General features: G+C 47.0%; 1 protein-coding gene across 5 annotated transcripts; it reads left to right on the top strand.

The window, feature by feature from the left end:
* The first annotated feature begins 566 nt into the window (after nt 1-566).
* On the top strand, nt 567-19,590 carry NCOA5 (nuclear receptor coactivator 5). Of its 5 annotated transcripts, XM_066198906.1 has the most exons (10): nt 567-757; nt 3,674-3,861; nt 4,352-4,459; nt 8,304-8,370; nt 11,790-12,149; nt 12,398-12,489; nt 12,616-12,742; nt 14,726-14,925; nt 16,857-17,180; nt 17,589-19,590. In XM_066198906.1, the coding sequence occupies exons 2-10, from the start codon at nt 3,699-3,701 to the stop codon at nt 18,245-18,247; spliced, it is 2,100 nt and encodes a 699-aa protein (XP_066055003.1). In that variant the 5' UTR covers nt 567-757; nt 3,674-3,698; the 3' UTR covers nt 18,248-19,590. The 5 variants fall into 5 exon arrangements, with proteins under 5 accessions (XP_066055003.1, XP_066055006.1, XP_066055004.1 ...); XM_066198907.1 differs by lacking the exons at nt 3,674-3,861; nt 4,352-4,459 and having other exon boundaries at nt 704-757; XM_066198909.1 differs by lacking the exons at nt 3,674-3,861; nt 4,352-4,459; nt 8,304-8,370 and having other exon boundaries at nt 696-757.
* Nucleotides 19,591-19,805: the final 215 nt, after the last annotated feature.

The raw sequence follows: 19,805 nt of genomic DNA, 5'->3' as shown, positions 1-19,805 counted from the left end.
GAGCAGAGGGGCAGCTGCTGCTCGGGGCGGTGCCAGGGCTGCGGGCTCGGCACAGGGACACCGCCCCTTGAACGGGGCAGGGACACTCCGGTCCTGATCCTGGCCCCTGGTCCGGTCTGACCCCGACCCCTACCTCGGTCCCAGTCTGATCCCGACCCCGACTCCAGTCCTGGTCTCGGTCAGATCCCGATCGCGGCCCCAGTCTCAGTCCCTGTCCTGGTCTGATTCTCATCCCGGTCTCGATCCTGACACTGGTCCCAGTCCCGTTCCAAAGCTCCGTCTGGTCCCTGTCTGATCCCAAACCCTACTCCTGTCCCAACAGCAGTTTGATCCCGATCCCGGTTCCTGTCACAGTCTGATCCCGATGCCGGTGCGTGTCTCAGTCTGATCCCGATTTCGGTCCCTGTCTCAGTCTGATCCCGATTCCGGTCCCTGTCATAGTCTGATCCCGAGTCCGCCGCCTCCCCCGCGCGAGGTCCGATAGCGCCACCCAGCGGCCGCCTGGCCTCCTCGGCACTACAACTCCCGACCCGCCTTGCGGCGCCGTACCGCAGGTCATGCCGGGAGCCGGGGCAAATGGCCTTTGCCTCGGCAGGTATGGCGGCACGCTGCCGCGCCGTAAAGTGCGGTACGTCGCTATAGCGACCGTGCTCCCCTCTGCTCCTCTTTGCGACGGCGCCGTGCGGTAGCGGCGGGTGGCGCCTTTGTCCTGGCGGCAGCGGCCTGACGGGGCATCGGGTCCGGGCCGGCACCGGCGGTGAGTCTGCGGGTCCGCGGCCCCGGTACGCGGAGCGCCCGAGCGAGAGGCTTGCGGCAGCGAGCCCCGCGGAGGGCTCGGTCCTCCCGGCCCTCGGCTTAGGCTGGGCCGGGCGTGCCTCGCGGCCTGCGGGCGGGCCGCGCCTCCGCCTCGCGTCCGGGCGGCGCGGGATCGCCGGGATTCGCTGGGGTCGGCGGGGCTGCTCCGCGTCCCCGGAGCGGCCGGTGCGCGGGGTGAGCGGCGCTGGCAGCGCCCAGGCCCGGGCGGAGGTAGGGGAGGCAGGCTGGGAGGGGCGGCCGCCGGTGACGCTCCCGCTGCCCCGGGAGCCGCGGCGGGCCCGGGCTGAGCGGGCCCCGGGGCCAGGGCGGCGTTCCGAAGGCGGAGGCGCTCCCGGGGTTACCGTGTGCGCGGCACCGCGTCTGCCCAGGTGCGGGGGGCCGGGACGGGCCGCGCCAGCGCTGCCCCCGGAGGGCCCTCCTGGCTTTTGGGGGAGAACGCGGGTCCGCTCCGGGGGAAGCTCCTTGTTCTTCGGCACCTCTGCCTGCCGTGCCCGCTGTCTCGGCTTTGCCCCCGAACTTCTCGGACACTTGTGTCGTGTTTCGCTTGTGGCAAATTAGTTTCAGTATCCTACTCCAGCAGAGTCTTGTTCCTGAAGCTGTAGCGCTGTTAATAAACAACTCTGGTTTTAAATATAAGATTTTTAGAGAGATGTGGCTTTAATTACTTTCCAGAGGATTTGTTGGCTCATGAAGTGCCGTGGGCTGTCCTGCCGTAGCACCCACAGTTACTGCGCGGGGAACTGGCACCTCTAAACCGTCCCGGTGCCTCTCTGGCTGCCTTCATACAGCAAGACTCTAATATGGGAATTAGGTGTTCTCCCGATATAGCGTGCCCAGATGTGGGACAACATTCATTTATTCTGGTCTTATGATCACTAAATGGCCCTTAACTATGTCATCTGCCATGTGGAAAACGGTGAGAGGCAGTGAATTACCTTAGATGAGAGTTCTGGGTAACTCATCTGATTTACTGATGGTTTTGAAGTGGGAAAATAGCTCTCTATTTTTCTTAATGTGGGAAGTTCTTGCAGCCTCTTCCTCTGACATCCCCTGCTATCCCCACCCCTAAGGAACACATAAGGGAATTTCTTACAGCTTTTTATACTGTAAGTGAGATGTCCTGCCAGCATTTACAGGCCTGTTTGACACCTTTTTGCTGTGTGTGCCTGTACACTGCATCCTGCTCTGAATGGACCTTAGATGGTGCCTTCCATGGTTTATTGCCACTTATTCATTTTGAGGGAATTTTGAAAGCTTCTCTACCCTCAACTGATGAGAACTTGAGCTGCAGTAGTGAAATAGAAGTCCAATGATTCCATAATAAAATGGGATTTGGTACTTCTCGTGAGGAAGACAAAACTCTGTGTGTGTGTGGACAAACTTGCAGGGGGATAGGGGCAGATATGATAGAGGAGATTAATTTTGTTGGGTTTTGGGTTGGGTGTTGGGTTTTTTAACTCACCCCGGTTCTGGCAGTTAATTTTAGAAAGTTTATTAGACAGGGAAGTGTTCTCTGCCTCCCGTCTCTGCAAGGTTTCCTGAAAAGGGGGAAAAGTGATACAGGTGTGAAGCTGATTGATCTTTAAAAGATAAATAAATACATTTTATGTCTCAAATCTGGAGTAAATGTATTTTTCATGCCAGTTAAGTATTGCAAAAGTATTGATATAGAGCCGTCTTATATATTTCGACATTTGATTTATTTATTTAGAGATGACTTTTAAATTGTATTTACTCCAGGGTACTGTTAGGGGTTATCTAGGTTGTAGGCATTGCATGATTAAAAAGAGAAGTTTCTGTTGATAAATTTAACAATCTTTCTTTTTCCAGGCTTCTTGCATGTTACAAACAGAAAATCCCATCCTGCATTCCTGTTGGTGAATGCCTAGGAAGTAGAACAACTTTATTAAATAATCTTCAAACTTTTAAGTTCACCTTGAAAAATTCAGTGTTATTAATTTCTTTAAGCTTTATCTAATGGTGGATTTTAAACCAAAAAGTCTGAATCCTGGGGATGGTGTTTTTTGTTAGCCTTGGCAGTGTTCGTTTGGGGTTTTTTTTGTGGGTCTTTTTTTATTTGTTTGGGTGAGTTTGTGCAGTGAATGTTGCTGACTGCTCCAGCTGTGTGCAGGGGTGTGGGCTAAGGGAATGTGCTTTTGCTGCATGGGGGAGGTGAGGAACGGTGCAGCATTTTCCTGGGGGTTCTTAAATTCCCAGCTCTGGACCCGCCTGCTGTGGGAGCTGACATCTCCATGAGGACAGGAGTATGCTGTCTAATAGAAATGAGAACCTGTGTTTTCTGGGATTGGAAAGCTGAGATTTCACACTTAGTGAAGTGATCCAGGTGTAGTCACATAGGTGTATTTCAGCAGTATTTCCTGATTCCTCATTCCAAACCCTACTGGAATATTTGGGTGCTGTTATGCAATGTTGCAATGAACGTTTTCTTTCTGCTTATTAAAATATTGCATAAATTTCAATACTTCTTATCAGTGGATTGAAGAACTAGATGTGACAACAATGGGTGTGTTGAAAAGCTTAAAGTTAAGGTGTTTTAGTGGAAAATTAGTTTTATTTATATCTTAGATTGGAGTTAAACCATTAAAACTTATCTGCAATATAAGTAGGTTTGCTACCTTTCAGTATTACAGAAAAGCTCCACCAGAATGCTGCAGTGAGTGTTTTTGCCTGACCTCTGTGTCCCTCGTATTAAGATTTCTCTGGAGTGAAGTTTGCGTCAAGCAGACCCAGTTGGCTCCTAGTCTGCAAAGCTGTTAAGTTTAATCTTGTTCCAGTTTAATTTTAATGTCGTGGATTGATATTATATGCATGGCCATTTTTTTTTTTTTTTGCGAAGAGTTGGATTTGGAAACGAAAGCAAAATGGCTCGAGGACGCAAGAGCAATAGCATCAAACAGAGCGACTTCACTAACAGCACCAATCCTCAGGATTTAGAGAGAAGACTTTTTGTCGGCAATTTGCCCACAGACCACATGACTCGTGAAGAAATGGAAGAGATATTTTCAAAATATGGCAAAATCAGGGGTTAGTATATTATCTTATGCCTCTTTGTGGCAGGGATTTCAGTGAGAAATATTGCTTCATGCTTGTCAAATGCTATTTGATGATGATGAGAGGAGTGACCAACGTTGTTCCTAAGTAGTGACCTTTTAATAATTTTAATAGTTTTTGATAATTTTTTTCTGGAAAAGTGATTCCTTCAGTACAGCTCAAACACAATGCAAATATATCAGCTATGTTTTAGCTTTTAGAGTTGCAGTATGATGTCACAATACTCTTTCATAGCCTCTTAATCAAATCTTGGTCACTTCATGGACTGTATTTTGGTCACTGCCTTGGCAGAAGGAACGTGATCAGAGTCTTTGAGCTCTGCATTTTGATCCTGGTGGATTTGACTTTCCCAGGAAGAGCTTGCATAGTGTTTCCTGGGTAGAGTGCAGCTGGTGGGGTTAGCGGTGTGGGTCAGCACTGTCCGTGGTTGTAACCGGTCTTGCCCTGCTGTTGACTCTTGCAGCCCTCAGCATGTACCATGGCTATGGGTTCGTGCAGTATGACCGTCTAGAAGATGTCCAGGCCGCTCTGGACGGTGAGAAGGGTCGCCTTTATAAAGGGTATAGATTAGGTAAGGAAAACTGCTCCTCGCTCTCCTGACCCAGCATGCGTTCGGGAGAAAGAGTGCTGTTGTTTTAAAGCCCTCTGGAAAGGTCACAATGTCTGGCCTTAGCCTCAATCACTTTACTCAGAATTTATTTGCCTCCTGAGTTCCTGCTGTGTGCCTCACCTGCAAGGTGGTTCGCCTTGCTGCCTGGGTCTTACCCTGAATTTTTACATGTTAGTATTTGGAAAGCTCTGTTAGCCTGTGTAAGAAACTGTGCAACAAGTAAGCCCTGGAAAGGGATCATTGAAATGTCCAGCACAGAGTTTAATAGCATTTGTAAACCAAAACTGGGTTTCATCTTGACATGCTCAAAGGAATTGGTCACAGCACTTAGCTGCTGGTTAGCTAAATAAACTTAGCTGGGATTTTTGCACAAGTGGAGGCAGCCTTTAAGCAGTGCTATAAATACTGGGTGTTTTAAAAAGGATATTTTCATAAAGACGAAGATAATTCTGCTAAATGTGCTGGGAGCAGACTTAAACAGAAATGAATGGTTAGAAATCCACGAGTAGTCTTTTAAATGCAAGGAAAAATTTACTTTCAAAGTAAAGCCTATGATAATTTGAAGAAAAACAGTGTGACTTAAAAAAGAATGACAGAAGGAATAAATAGTAACCTGTGGGAAGGTGTATGTACAGTAACAAATAGGAGCCTGAAGATGGAAATGAAGGCAAATAGACAAGAAGGATAGAAGGATACAAAAAGAAATTATGTCCAGCATTATCCAAATCTAGAGGCTTAAATAGGATCAACTTTGGCTGTTTTAGAAGCTAAGGGTAACTGACTGAAAATGATAAAATTTCTGAGAATGTAATGTTTCTGCTGTCTGTTTTTGAAGAGGCAGGAGGTGTGTTTAATGTAATTTCCATTTCAGTAGCAAAACCAAAAAGGTAAAACTGCAGCTACCAAACCTAGAGCTCTCAAAAGAATTAGCATCAGTGAGGCTCAGTGAACTACTGACCTGCCTAGTCTGTTACTGGTGTTTTTCCACAAGCCTTGGAAAACTAGAGAGTTTCCAGGGAGCTGGTAGAGTGCTGCAGGTGAGCCAGTAGGCAGGGTGAATGGAATGGGCCTGGCATCAGTGCCTGGGAACAAAGGGATTCTTTCACCTGATGCTGATGAGAAGGCGGAATGTCCATCAAAATAAATCCTGTCTTAGTTACTCTTATGGTACTGCAAGCTCTAGGGCTGGAAGCAGCAGTGTTAATGTGCAGATTGCTGTAAGGTGTTTGGCTTGATGAGAAGCAAGAACAGATAAAAACAACAGTTAAATGAATTTCAAGTGAATATAGAACAGAATAGATATAACATAGGTGGAATTTCTCAGTGCGTTGAGCGGTGGTCTAGAAAAACTGAGTCCTGGCCAGGGCTTTTATAAGTGAGTTGGAGAGAAAAACATTTATGAAAAAGGATGAAATAAAGAAGATTTGAGTCACTGGTGGTGAAAGGACCTGGACTTCCTATCCTGGATGCAGACAGACCTGAACTTTAAGTGAAGCTGACAGGGAAGGTCTGCACCCAGCCAGAGTGCTTTGGTCATCCTTGGCCATGCAAAACACAGATGTGCAAGTAGGGAGGTTTTGGTACCTGTGTGATTTTGCTGCTGGAAGAGTGCTCAGTTTTGATATGCCTGGTTCAAAAAGGATAATGCTGAATTGGAAAAACCGGACAGTGGTTTAGAATTAAAGAACGAGCCCAAGAAAAAGCCTCAAGAGAAAGGAGTGATGTGATTTCTGTATAACAGACAGACCTGGGGATCAGGGAGTTTTAGTGTAGTAGGCTTAGGTGTGACAATGCCTTGAATGTGAATAAAGACTTCTCTCTAACAGCAGAGTAATTGGCTTCTGGAGTAATTTATTGGATCTGTGGTGGTTTCTGTGCTCTGAAGACTTTTAAATTGGAATTGGATGTTTTGTTAAAAGATAAGCACTAGTTCAGTGCCACTACTGCACTTGAGATAGATGGATTCCAGAAACTCCTGTCACCTGTATTTGTTCAGAAGGTTACTGTGTGATTATAGTGGCCCTGTCATCTCAAAATCCTGTGGGACAGAAGACTTTTTATTTGGGCTTTTTTTTTTTCCTGAAGTTTTGTCAGTGTTCAAATACTTAACTTGTAAACGCTGTGGCATTAAATAAAATGTTACTAAATGTGTTTTGCACAAGAGAAGAATCCCTGTCTAAGTTTTTTTTTTCTTCTAGTAGAATATTTTTGTGCAGATTTAAATACTTTTTTATTTGAAAGAAATGTATGATACTGAGTGTAAAAATCATAATAGGTTTCTTCAATGGCACCTTAAAACAGAAAATAAAAATAATCTTAAACCAAAGAAAGCAACTAGTGTCTTGCTTAAAGATAACACTTTAAAGGGAAAAAATATCAACTAAAAAATAAATGCAAGGAGAACAGATACTTCAGTTATGCAGCCTGAGTATTAAATACAATTGTTAATAACACAATAAAGTAAAAAGGTGTGGGAGAGTTTAACTCCAGTGTAGCATTATACAAGTATTTCCACAAATGCACAAAAGTGTTTTCACATCTTTAGCAGTAAAACTATTTACAGAATAAATGTCCTTCAGATGTAGTTTGGAACAGTAGACCCTGCAGCTGTGTTTGATGCTGGAGAGGTGCTCTGGGGTCCTGTGAGTGGTGTTATGCTGCAGTTGTAGTTAATGTTCAGATTGCACTTGCTTCTCTGCCCCATCAGAGAGGCAACATGCTGCTTGATTGACATCAAGAACAAAAATTAGATCCAGTCCTTTTATTACAGTTTTAATCTTGAAAATAATGAAAGCTAGTTTGGGATGTTGCAGGAGATATTAAGACTGAGTCTGCCTAAAGACATCATGGCATGTTTATATTCTCATGTAAGCACTTTGAAAGTGGTTAATGCAAATAACTCATCAGGTTTGAGTTCTTTTCCTTAAAAGGTTCTCAGTAAAATGTCCAAAGTCACTTTGCTGTTTGCTCTTGCCCCCCTCCAGTGCATTATTTCATCTCCAGTCAGCTGTCACAGGAGGCTTTGAGAACAGTGTGGGTCCCTAACAGTTCTGGGCAGCTTCGCTTTTGCGGGTTGAGGACATGATTCTATTTCTTCAGCTCTCTTACTTCTTTGGTTTCCCTTCATGGTGTTTTTCACGGAGATGCTCAGAAGCCAACCAATTTTCAAATTTCTGATCTGTTGCCTCAGTTCGCATCACATTTACAATGGTGTTTTGAATGCACCATGTTGACTTCATAAGGAGCCTGTGTTCCAGGCTCTCGGATCCATTTCTCAGTGGTGGGGGCCGTGCACCTTAACACTGCAGCAGTCCCTTGGAAGGCAGTTGCACGTGCCCCTTTGAGAACCCTTGGATTATTTCCTACAAGGGTATCGGCATGCTCCGTTGAACAGGACTGGCTGTGAACTTAAGACTGTGCTGGCCATCATTCCTTTCTCGGAGGTTTTCAGACTCCACTTTTTCTCCTAGAGTCCATGAGTCGCGTTCTGCTCGCTCATAGACTGCAGAAGAAAGAGATTCTCTTATGGAAGGAAGAGTCTGGCTGTAGGCCCGAACGTGCAGGGTTAAAACTTCACCCAAGCTCTCCAGCCTATTTTGAAGTCAGAGAAATCCATGAAATTTTTATTATGTTGTACTATCTAAACTTAATAAAAAATTGTCAAAGTGACAATGTCTCTCTGCTGAATGGATTTCCTTGCACCATTCTGGATGTTGTTGAGCTTAAGTTGCTTTCATTTGAATTGTGCTGATGATCTTTTTTTTGTTTCATAGCATTGAACAGATGGGTTGATTATTCTTTACAGATATTAATAAAGCAGTGGAAAGAAGAAATATGAATAAGGCTTCATCAAGGTCCAGTCCGACACGAAGGTAAAGTACCTGGAAGCAGTGAGTTATATTAGGAATTCAGGCCTTCAGGGCATGAGCCCAGCGGCCTGTGCTAAATGTCTTTGTCTCTTCCCTACTGCCACCTCCCCAAACAGTGATGCTTCAGCAGGAAAGTGTCTGCTCCACCTCTGAGAGCCCTTTTGGCTCCAGCACCTTGGGAGGCCCGAGGGAAACCTTGTGTCTGCTGCCATTACTGCAGCCCGGCATTCGGTTTTGCAGCACAGGCTGTAAGAGACTTGGGAGGAAGAATATACTTGATGCTTGCTCCTGCCTCCAAGGATCAGAGAACCCGAGACATGTCTAGAGAATGCCAAGGGGCTGCAGCATTTCCAGTGCAGAGGATGTTGGGATCTTGCCTCTTCTGATGTTGAAAGCTTCCAATGCTGTGATGAGACCGGAAAAGAGCACTTGAACAAAACACAAGACAGAGCAAATGGCTCTTGCACGGTCCTGTCCGCCGATGTGGTTGTGTTATCAGAGCCTGAAGCCTGCCCCCCTGTGCTGTTACTGCTGTGCTCTTCAGCTTCTCCTGGCTTCCCACCACTCAGTGGGCACAGCACATTCACCTCCTTCACCTCCTCTGTGTGGGCAGCCACAGGCAAGGGGAAGAGATAAGGATTGTCCTGTTACAGGAAGATTACTTCAGTTTCCTTTCCACAGCATCACTAGGAAGCACACAAAGACATGCTCCGGTGTTGTTTGGTACAAGGTATCCACCCTGGGTGTCTCTGCTGTAAAGCTTTCCATGAGAAGGCATGGTGATTGTTGGACTTGAAGGTAATTGAGGTTGCACATGCGCTTTACTAGCTTGACCTGTTAAATTACCAAAAATAAGGAAAAAGTGCAACTAGCAAGACATCTGCACCAAAAAATAAAAGCGCAGAGAATGAGTAGCTGCAATTCTTGGCACCATCTAGGATTTTTATGCACTGCACATAATCCTACACAGTGTCAAATGTGCTTGCAGAGACCGGTGTGTGGGTGTCAGGCCCAAGAAGGGCTGGGATTCCTGTGGCAGATGCATTAAGTCTTGGGCCTGGTGTGTGCTCGGTGCTGGTGGGAGGACCCTGGGACTGTGTGTGCAGCAGGCACTGGATGGCATATCTTTGGCCTCAGTGCCACCAGTGCTGCAGCACTGCAGGGATGAGGGGCAGGCATCTGTACCATGACCATTGGTCCTTGGACTGTGCTGCAGAGGGTCAAGCACAGGCACTGATGCCATGGGCATTGCAACCTCTGTCATCCTGCATGTGTGCAAGAGAAGGTGCCTGTGCCACAGTCCTAAAGAGCACTACATGTGCATGAGCTGTGGTGCTGTGGGCACCAGGCTGTGGACTGGACAGCAGCCGAAGGCTTTGGTCCCGCTGTGACAGGCACTGGATTTTGGCTGGCACTCCATACACCATGGCCATCCCATGTGGTTAGCACCAGGTCCCAAGCAGCAGTGTGGGCACAGGTGGTGGTGGGGTCACAGTCATCAAGTCCTGGGCATGGCTGTGATCAATGGGCTCTGGACCACGCTGTGGCCTGGGAACAACAGCTGCCGCTGCCAGTGCTGCAGGGCCCCACGCTGCACCGCACACAGCAGTGCTGGGCCGGCAGGGCTGAGTCCCACGCAGATGCAGGCAGTGGTGCTGATGCTGCAGGAGCCAGGCCATGGTGACTGAGGTGTGGAAGCTGTGCTTTTGTGCTGCTGTCTCCCTTGAGCAGGGCAGCCATGCGGGCACAAGAGCCAAGGGTACCAGTGCCACGTCTCTGCTTCTGTCTCAGTTGTGCTTTGTTCATTCTGGATCTCTTCGTCTCTGCAGAAAATGAATGTGGCCTGTTCTGGTCACCCCCACTCTAGCTGGAATAAATGTCATGTGCCAAACAATTCCCCTGCATCTGGTTGTGTTGCTAAATGGTCTCACAGCTATGGAAAGATCAGTTACTCAATATCCATTAGAGTAAGTCAGAAGTTTCCCCTGAGCTTCTGCCATCATTCATTGTAGGTTTTGAGGGAAGGGGGCTATGATGTGTCTCTCACAGGATGTGGTTTCAACACAGATCACAAACAAAAAGTGGATTTATATGTCCAAGAGGCTGAAGGAGTTTACACCTGGCTGTCTGCAAATTCAATATGTCACTTAGAGGAGGAGGCTATGTGTGTCTTGGGATCTCTCATTTGTCCCAAAATCTGGTTTGTATCTGACATGCAAACAGAGAATACCAGCACTTATGTGTTCCCAGCACAGCTGGGCATCTGACACCAAAATCTGTGCACAGACTCTGCTCTTCCACCTCATTCCTGTCACTCTGCCTGACGCCAAACTTGGGCTCATCTGACTCGTTCTCTCCAGGTGATCTCTGTATGACTGCACTGCAGTGGATGCAGACTTCGGTTCTGCTTATCTTTCCTAAACTAAATTAGGCTGTTTGAGGACTGTAAAAGTCATGTCAAGTATGGGAAATAAAAAGATTCAAAAAGCTGGGGTTTTTTTTCCTGATGGTTGTCAGTATTTTGGGGAAAAAACAGTCCGAACACATGAAGCTCTGTAGTTTTTCTGCAAGATTTTTTTAAATGCTTTGTTTTGACTACAGTGGAAAACAGAATACAACCTGGAAAAAACCCTACTACTTTGGGAAAACATGAAGACTGGAACATTATTTTTTCTTACCTCTGAAGACTGCAATACAGAGTCTGAATGAGATGGATCATTCAGATCCAACAGAGAAGTCTTTTGCGGCGGCTGAGGATTCACTGCTGGTTGGGTTTAGTACCCTCTTAAAGCAGGCCATTATAAACATAAAGCTGGCTTTCTACAGAAACTATCCCTCAGATCCAGGACAACACCATAGCTGTCTTTGCTTTCTGTCAGCAGCACAAACCCAACCGCAACGTGGAACCTGCAATGTCTTTGCTCACAAGCTGCTCCTTTTTTTAATCATATGCCAATAACATTACTTCACGTGTTCTGCTGTCATTGATGAGTGAATTTAATGGATCCCTTGAGCACTCCTGGCTATTGTGTATTTGTGGGTATTAGCCTACATCACCTTAAATTCTCTCAAAGAATTTGCCTGACATGATTGATAGATCGTGTATGGCTGATCTTGGAGGTAGGAGGCCTAAAAAATGATGATTTCTGAAGAGCCTGTTCACTTCATCCACAGGTGCTCTACACTTAATGCTCCATTAAGGAGCTTTCTGGGTCTTGTTTGGCTATGCTGAATATTAGAATTAAAAACCTTCTCCAGACTACTTCAAAAATATGACTTCTGGTCAGTTTTTGTTGTTGTGGGATAGGAGGGGGGATTCAGCTGCTGTGAAAGGTCACTTTGGCACCTCAGGTAAGAGATCTAGGGGTAGCTGTCCTCGTGTTGTTAGGAGGCTAATGGAATTTCCCTGGTGTTTTCCTCAGAGAGCAATATGCCTACGGGGATGGCCGAGATGCCAGGCGCGACCGCTCCCCTCTTCGGGGGAGCCCACGGAGAGACCCCAGGGATGGCAGGGATGGCAGGAACGGGCGAGATGCTAGAGACGCTCGAGACATTCGAGGTAGAGACATGCGTGATGCCAGAGACCACAGGGACCCACGGGACCTGCGAGACCCACGGGATATCAGGGATCCAAGGGACTTGAGGGACCCACGTGATGTTAGAGATCTTCGTGACCCACGGGAGCCACTGTATGATCGATACAGGGATCCGCGGGATATGAGAAGTGCCCGAGATGTGAGGGATCCACGGGACATGAGAGACCCTCGGGACCCTTTGTACAGGTAAACTCTGCGGGATCCTATTTGCCAAAATAATGTTTTTATGACATTTCTGCTGCAATTGTTTGAGTGGTGTCAGGTGTTTAAGGAAACCACCCTTGGCTGGGGACAGTGGGGTGCTTGCTCTGTGTCTTGTGAGGAGCAGATGGGTACCTCAGAAATGAAACTTGGGGGAGGTCTGGGTGCATTGGCCAAAGTCACTGCCTGAGATGGTGCTGGAGGAAACCCATTGCTGCTTCTGAACGTTACAGACGAGACGAATCTTATGATCGATACCTGCGCCTCGACGACTACTATCGGCGCAAGGACGACTCCTACTACGACCGCTACAAGGAGCCAGAGGGTGAGTACCTGTACCACTTCACAGGGAGGGTGCTGGGATGCCACAGTGCCACCGTTGTGGCACTCTGTGCCCCTCTTGAGCAGGTCTGAAGGGTGTCGTTCGTTCTGTCCCTGCGGTTCTTTTCAGACCGCCTGAAGCGCGAGGAGCGGCGCCGGGAGGAGCTGTACCGTCAGTACTACGAGGAAATCAAGAGACGTTTTGATGCAGAGAGACCCGTGGATTGTTCTGTGATAGTGGTGAATAAACAGACAAAGTAAGAAAATAGTTACAATCAGTTTTATTATTGCATGATAGAAGAGAATGGATTTAAACTTAGTCCTGCCTTGAGGCTTACCGGTTGCTCTTGAGGAGTGTGGCTTTGGAGTCCCCACAAAGCTACAGCTCCAGTTTTTATTCTGGGAGTATATGTTGATGAGATGAGGAAATGTATCTTATGCTTTGCTTGTATTTTCCCCGTGTAATCTATTGCTGTACCTTCTCCTGATACTTCTATACCTACTCTCCATATAAACCTAGCATTTCAATAGGTTTTAGGGGCCTGTACTTGTTTTTACTTGTTTTTCCTGGGTAGCATGATATGGAATTTAGGAATATGTGCCAACCAGGTGACAATACAGAGCAGGGGTCAGGGTGGATTGGGGGTGTTTGTTCAGAGCTCCTGCTGGATTGATTCCTAGGTCAGACACCAGTCATTGTCATTAGTCCAATATGCAAGAAGTACAAAATCACTGCTGAAGGCAGTCATGGATGGTATCGAAAGCAGGTAGAAGCAGTAACCAGGGAGATCTAGTATGGCTGTCTGAGCACTTACTGAGTTCATGGGGCAGGCATTCTGTTGGGAACAGAAGGTGCACTTGACGCAGTAGTAGAGGGCTTTAACAATGTCACCAGTCTGATGTCTGTATCTTTACAATTAAATATACTAAAGAAGAGTAAAGATGTAAATAAATCACAGATCTGGCTTGTAATCTGAGGAAAATGTTTGTCGGGGGGAAAGGTAAAGCTCTATCTCCTTCACCCTTCAGAGAAAAGATCAAGAGTTGTTTTTCTTTAACTTTGTTGTACATGTGGGGCAGAAAAAGACATCTGGCACTTGCCTCATCTGCTGGTAGAAAATGGAGCAGGAAATGGAAACAGGAGAAGCGGTGAAACTAGAAATAAACTTCTGATGGAGTTGATTACCTATTGGAACAAATCTTGAGAGGAAATTTTAGATCCTTTATCCGCTGGTGGCTAAAAGTCTTCGAAAGATATTCTAATAGACCACAAGATACCATGCTTGACGCAAGAATAATTTTTTTGTGTCAGAGGGTCAGCTTAATATCCCAAGAATCATTTTGGTCTGTAACAGCTACAAACCTTAAGAGTTGGAGTCTGTTCATAAATCTTGTATTGAAGCATTGATGTCAGCTGCTATAGACCTGTTGAAAGATGACTCCTGAATGCCTTAGATACGGTCATTTTACTTTGAAGCTCTTAAAAAGATGGTTGACGGGGAGACAGTTTTAGTCACCATTACAGACTTTGCCTCCAAAGACAATAAAATGACCCTCTTTCTTGAGGTGTGGGTGCACACAGACTCAATTTGTCAGACTTTTTGTGCAGTCAGTATTGCAGGTTTGGTTCTAAGTATTGTAGGCTTAAAAAAACCTTGGCAATTTAAGCTCAGCCTCGTGAGCTGTGTTTTGTGCTTGGATGAGGAAGTCTGTAGAACAGGGTATACAGGAGCAGTGGAACCAGAGATGCTGTGCTGGCAATAGGTTAGAGCGGAAAGCAGGTAGTAGAATAGAGCAGGCTGATAAGGAATGAGGCACGTGTGAACAGTCGAGATACTGAACAAAGCAGGAGTAAGTGAGTTCTGTAGGTTGGCTCCTCTGCTCTGTACTCCTTGGACCTCTGCTTGAGTAAATTTCTTCCCCTAATGAATTCAGCTGAAACACAATTATGTGTAAACAAATTTGTAATAGTGTAAATCCCTTTGCAAAGATTTTGTTTCTCAGCTAAGCTAAGGCTTGATTTGTAATTTATTTTGGTTGAACTGAAATTACTGATTCAGATCAGAATAAGGGTTTTTATATTGCTATAATGGGATTGCTTTAGTAGTGTCCTGGTAAACGTCATGAAGCTGGGCAAGTAATCAGAAAAGCGAATCTGAGATGTGGAGAGGGTGCAGTGCCAAGGTTTCTGTTCCTGTGTGTGACTGATTTGTTAAACTGCTGTCTTTGCTTTGTGGTAGGGAATACGCGGAGTCAGTGGGGCGGAAGGTGCGGGACCTGGGCATGGTAGTGGACCTGATCTTCCTCAACACAGAGATGTCACTGACGCAAGCCCTGGATGATGTGAGCAGAGGAGGGTCTCCTTTTGCCATTGTCATCACCCAGCAGCATCAAGTTCACCGTTCTTGCACTGTTAACATCATGTTTGGCACCCCACAAGGTACTAAGGTCTCAGTAGGCTGGGAATTGTGTGGTCACTCAAAACCTTTCTTTCAGGCAGCACCACATAGGACGAAGTTCATCCTTGTCACATAAGTAGTTATAAATGGCTTGACACCATGTCATAACTGTGAATATCATTATTTACAAGCTTCTGTAATACTCTATTTGCCCCTTGTCAAAAGGAATGTGTAGTTCCTGCCAAGAGGGAATCTCATCTGTGTTCTTGGCTCCTAGCACTGCCAGCCGTTGCATCTCAGGGCAAGTCATGGATCCCAGAGCTGCAGTGCTGTGGGAGATCTCTGAGAAATACCCACCCAACCTCACTCTACCATTTGTTGCTCTCAAAAAGAGCCTGTTGGGAGTGTGGCAAATTAAAGGACAGATTTTAAAATCAAATGTGATTTAATAAGGATTTGGTAAAGGTAGAGATTTGATAATGAAACTGGGAATAGTAATGAAAAGATAAAACTACAAAGTGTTTGGGTATATGGGCTCTACCTTCTTAGCACCTTTACACTTGTCACATCACTTTCCATCACAGGGTGTGACTTGGTTGTTGCATGAGGGTGGGTGTATATACTAAAAATGCCTTATCAGAATATGATTGTGGAAAGCAGCTGTTATTCTGATCAGAGGCCTTTTCACCATAATCTGTCAACACAGGTGACTGGTTTGACCACAGCTGAGCTTTCAAAGGTTATTGCTCCCTTACTGCGTTCCCAAGTAATGTTCTGCAAGTTCATCTGGGAGAGGAAACCTCTGAGTGCACAGTCAGTGCTTAGTGTGTGCTCCCTGACTGGAGAAGCCCGGTTTCTTTTAACATCAGATGCAGATGTGAGAAAAGAGCTCCCTCATTTCCTGCAGACACATAGCTTACACACACTGTCACTGGGCTTCCCATTGCCCTTGGTTTTAATTCTTAACTTCTTTGGTTTAACACCTGTTAAACCTTTGGCAGAAGGCCAAAGCTTCTTTTCTTCACTGGATCTGCTGGGGTATCAGACCTGATGGGAACCCCAGTCATTAGCTCATGCACAGCTCATTCCAGAGATTAAATATGCTCACTTCAACTGCTCCTGGCCACCTTTGCGTGCATGTTTGTTTCAGGGAACTCTTTCGCAACTTGTGCAAAGCCTAATGTTAAAATGAACCCAAATTTCCTGTTAGGAGGAGGAGTCTTGCAGGATTTGATGTTCTGCAGGTGTAAAAAGGACCCTCCCCAGAGCTTTGGGCACTTTTGGGAAGGTAAAGGCTCTTTTGATCTATCAGTTTAAATCTGTGTTCAGGTGACTGTTCATGCATGTGCTTTGGGAGGTGGAAATAATGACCTCAAACCCTGTAATTGCCCAATACTCACTTTATCACAGAAGAATTTGATTGCTGCTTGTTGCTTCAGAGTGGTGAATGTGTGCAGCCATGTGACACTGAGCCAGTGCTGCTCCCTCTTCATCTGCATGTGCACATGAGGTGTTAAGGCACTGGCAGCACAGAAACAAAGGTATTCCAATGGCTGTCCTCCTTTGGGAAGCATACAGCTTTCAGAGGGCAAGTTTTGGATCTGTCCAAGGGTTTAACAGTAAAATAACTGGGACCACCTCATCTCAGAGACCTGAGGATTTATGTGAGAGGTAGAGGGAGCTGCTTTCCTTGTAACTGGTGAGAGACAAGAAGGACATTTCTGGGCTGATGGGATGTCTGCTTAGAGCCCTCAGCTGGGAAAGGAAAGACTGGCCTTGCTGGCTGATAGCCGTGGGTCTTCTGTTGGCTTTGGAAATGCAACTGTTTCCCTGTGCCTGGGAAGTTCCCAAGTCTGCCCTCACACTCCCTGAGCAGTGCCTGCAGTTGACTGGGCTGTGCTGGCAGGCAGGAGGAATGGCACCTCTGTCAGGGTCACTTTGGGTCACTCACAGCATTTCTTCCTTTGTGCAGAGCACCGCAACATGCCCCAGGCTGATGCCATGGTGCTGGTGGCAAGGAATTACGAGCGCTACAAGACAGAGTCCCGGGAGAAGGAGCGGGAGGAGATCGCCCGGCAGGCTGCCAAGATGGCAGATGAAGCTATTCTGCAGGAGCGGGAGCGCCCACCCCCCATGGAGGAGGGTGTCAGAGGAGGTCACCCTCCCGGGATCCAAACTCTCCTGAACCTGCTGGCAGACAATCGCTATGTGACTGCTGAGGAGATAGATAAAGTCATTAATTACCTGAGAGACCGGAAGGAACGGTTGCTGCGGGGCAGCTCTGAATCTCTGCAGGGTAGGTCCCACGGCCCCAGACTGAGTTTATTGTGTGGTTTGTTGTCCTCAAGGCTGGGACAGGAAAAGAGTCTTGGGGCTGCAGAGGAGCTTGGGAGCATAATATCCTCATGCAGCACCTCATTTTACTGAGATGGACATGTCGTTGCGTGCCATGAGACAATTCAGAGTTTTCATGTGGAAGACCTTTTATACTGGATTCTCTTAGGGCAATAGCAGGACTGCCACAACTGGCTGGGCTGCTACTCTCAGTTCTGTAGAGTGGTTTGGGTTCCCAGAGCTGTGCAGGTGTGATCTGAGGATGGATGTTCACTGATGCCATGTCTTTGGTAGCTGTTTTATTAGTTTTCTTTAGATGTCCCTTCAAGGGAATTTGCAGAGCTTTAACCATCTTTCCTTTCTTTCCCAGCACCCATGTCAAGACAACCTTTGGGGGCACCTTCAGGATCATCACTGGGTAGTCAGTCCAACCTTCCAAGTTCTCAGGCTCATCAGGGTTCACAGCCTCTGGTCTCTACTCCTTCTGTTCCAGTGTCCTCTTCTACTCCTCAACAGGAACTTCAAGCAAAAATCCTCAGTCTCTTCAACAGCGGGGCGGCGGCAGCGGCAGCAGCTGCTGTGGCAAACAGCGGTCCTGCGGCCTCCGCAGGCTCTTCAGGCACCACTCCCAACCAGAACTTTGCTAACCTGGCCAGCGGGCAGCCCCGGCCAGCACAGATGAATGCTGGAAATTTAAACCAAGCTCCACAGAGATTGCAGACTCCAAACACACAGCTTCCTGCTCTCCCAGGCCCTTCGAGAAACACAGGTCCGAGACCCGGAGCTCCTCCACAACCTCAGCCGCTCTATGGTCAGCACCAAACCCGCCTCCCTGCCCCTGGCAATGTGCCCGCCCAAAGGCCGGTGTCTTCTGGTATCAACTTTGACAACCCCAGTGTACAGAAAGCCTTGGACACCCTTATCCAGAGTGGTCCTGCACTCTCCCACCTTGTGAGCCAAACCGTGGCCCAGGGGCGAGCGGGGTCCTCAGGCCAGCAACCGATGGGTGCGTACCAGCGACACTATTAGAGCTGAGCTGTTGGGCCCATTCCCCTTCCCTTTGCCATTCCATACTTATAGCTGTTTAAGGAGTTTCCCATCCTTGACCCGGGACAGATGCCCTGGACATGCATGTCCTCTCCACTCTGGCGAGAGCATACCCCCTGCAGCATTGCTGCCAACGGTTGCTGGTGCTGCCCTCCCTCTCCTTGGTCTGGTTAGCAATGTTTGGAGCAGAATGCTCAGTTTTCTCCACAGCACAATGTGCTGAACTGTGTTGGATCGTTGGTTGTCTTGTCCCATCCCAGAAGCTGCCGCAGTATCATTCCTGCTGCATTTTCCCTACTCCTAGCACCTGGTGCACCTTCCCATTGAGGTGCAGTCTGGGCTCACTGATTGGTCTTGGTGTAGTTTTGGATCGTCGGTTTTGATGAATTGGGGGACTGTAAAGAGCAGCAAACTGACGGGCCTTGGACACCCACCACTGTGGAATGGGCACTATTTTTCTGTGGATTTCTTTTTTTTTTTTTTTTTTTCTTTTTCTTTTTCTTTTTCTTTTTAATAGCATATAAGCCATTTGGAAAGTCCAGTCGTATTGCTGGCAGCCAAAATCTTGAAGCACATGCCTGACCATTGTTCAGTAACCAGGACTGTGCAGTCCGTCCGCAGCTGGCCTCCCCTATCCAGGCAGAGAGGCCAGTGTTTCTCACCTCAACCCACTCACAGAGACTGGCAGCTGTGGGCTGAGCACACATCTGCAACACAGGAACTTCCAGCCAAGGAAGAGATTTCAAACGGTCTGTCAATTTTTCTACCGTGAGTAATCAGTGTTAAGACCAACCTGGTTATTTGGTGTGTAAATTTCCTTTTCTAACAATCTTTGGCACCAGTGTTAGTGTTGCTTAGCTGCAGCCGTGCTGATGTGCTACTGGCTCTCCCTGGGAATACCTGTCACCAGATATGGGGGGCAGTGCTGCTCTATCGGACCTCTTCTTACTGTTGATGGATGCTCGGTCCATTGAGGAGGAGAGGCAGTGCCAAGATGTAATACCATCATTTTAAACATTTTTTCAACACTTTAGTAGCTGCAGCGGACAGTGGAGTGGTAAATCAGGCAGTGATTCCTCACCGTGTTTTTACTGGGAACATACTTTGATACCAGAACACAAAACATCATTTAACTGTGTGGTCCTCCCCATCATGGCCTTCTTGGAGTCTGTGGGCTTCCTGCAGGGAACCAGAGGATACTATGAAAGCGATGGATTGAAGCAGAGGATTTTCTTTGTCCCAGGTGGTTTGTGTTGTAGCATTTCTTTTATCTCTGTGCTGTTAACAAGAGAACATTACTTTCTAATAAAAGGCCAGAAAAATTACATGTTGCATTTTTTGACACTTGCGTACTCTCAGAATACAATCATTCAGTCATTCCATGTGTTTGCTTTTACTCTCCTCTCCTGGATGAGCTGTGTTGGAGCTCCGCTCTGGATGCTGAGCAGAATGTGTGTGGACCTCACAGGTCCTGACTTTGGCACAGCACTGCAAGTTCCTGTGCCTTCAGCACTGGCATCTCATAACTTCATGCTACCAT

This window comes from Chamaea fasciata, unplaced genomic scaffold (genome assembly GCF_029207755.1).
Source record: "Chamaea fasciata isolate MVZ Bird 193981 ecotype frontalis unplaced genomic scaffold, bChaFas1.0.hap1 SCAF_17, whole genome shotgun sequence".
Classification (NCBI taxonomy): Eukaryota; Metazoa; Chordata; class Aves; order Passeriformes; family Sylviidae; genus Chamaea; species Chamaea fasciata.
Note: the sequence above shows the minus strand (reverse complement) of the source record. Positions and strands in the feature narration are given on the sequence as shown.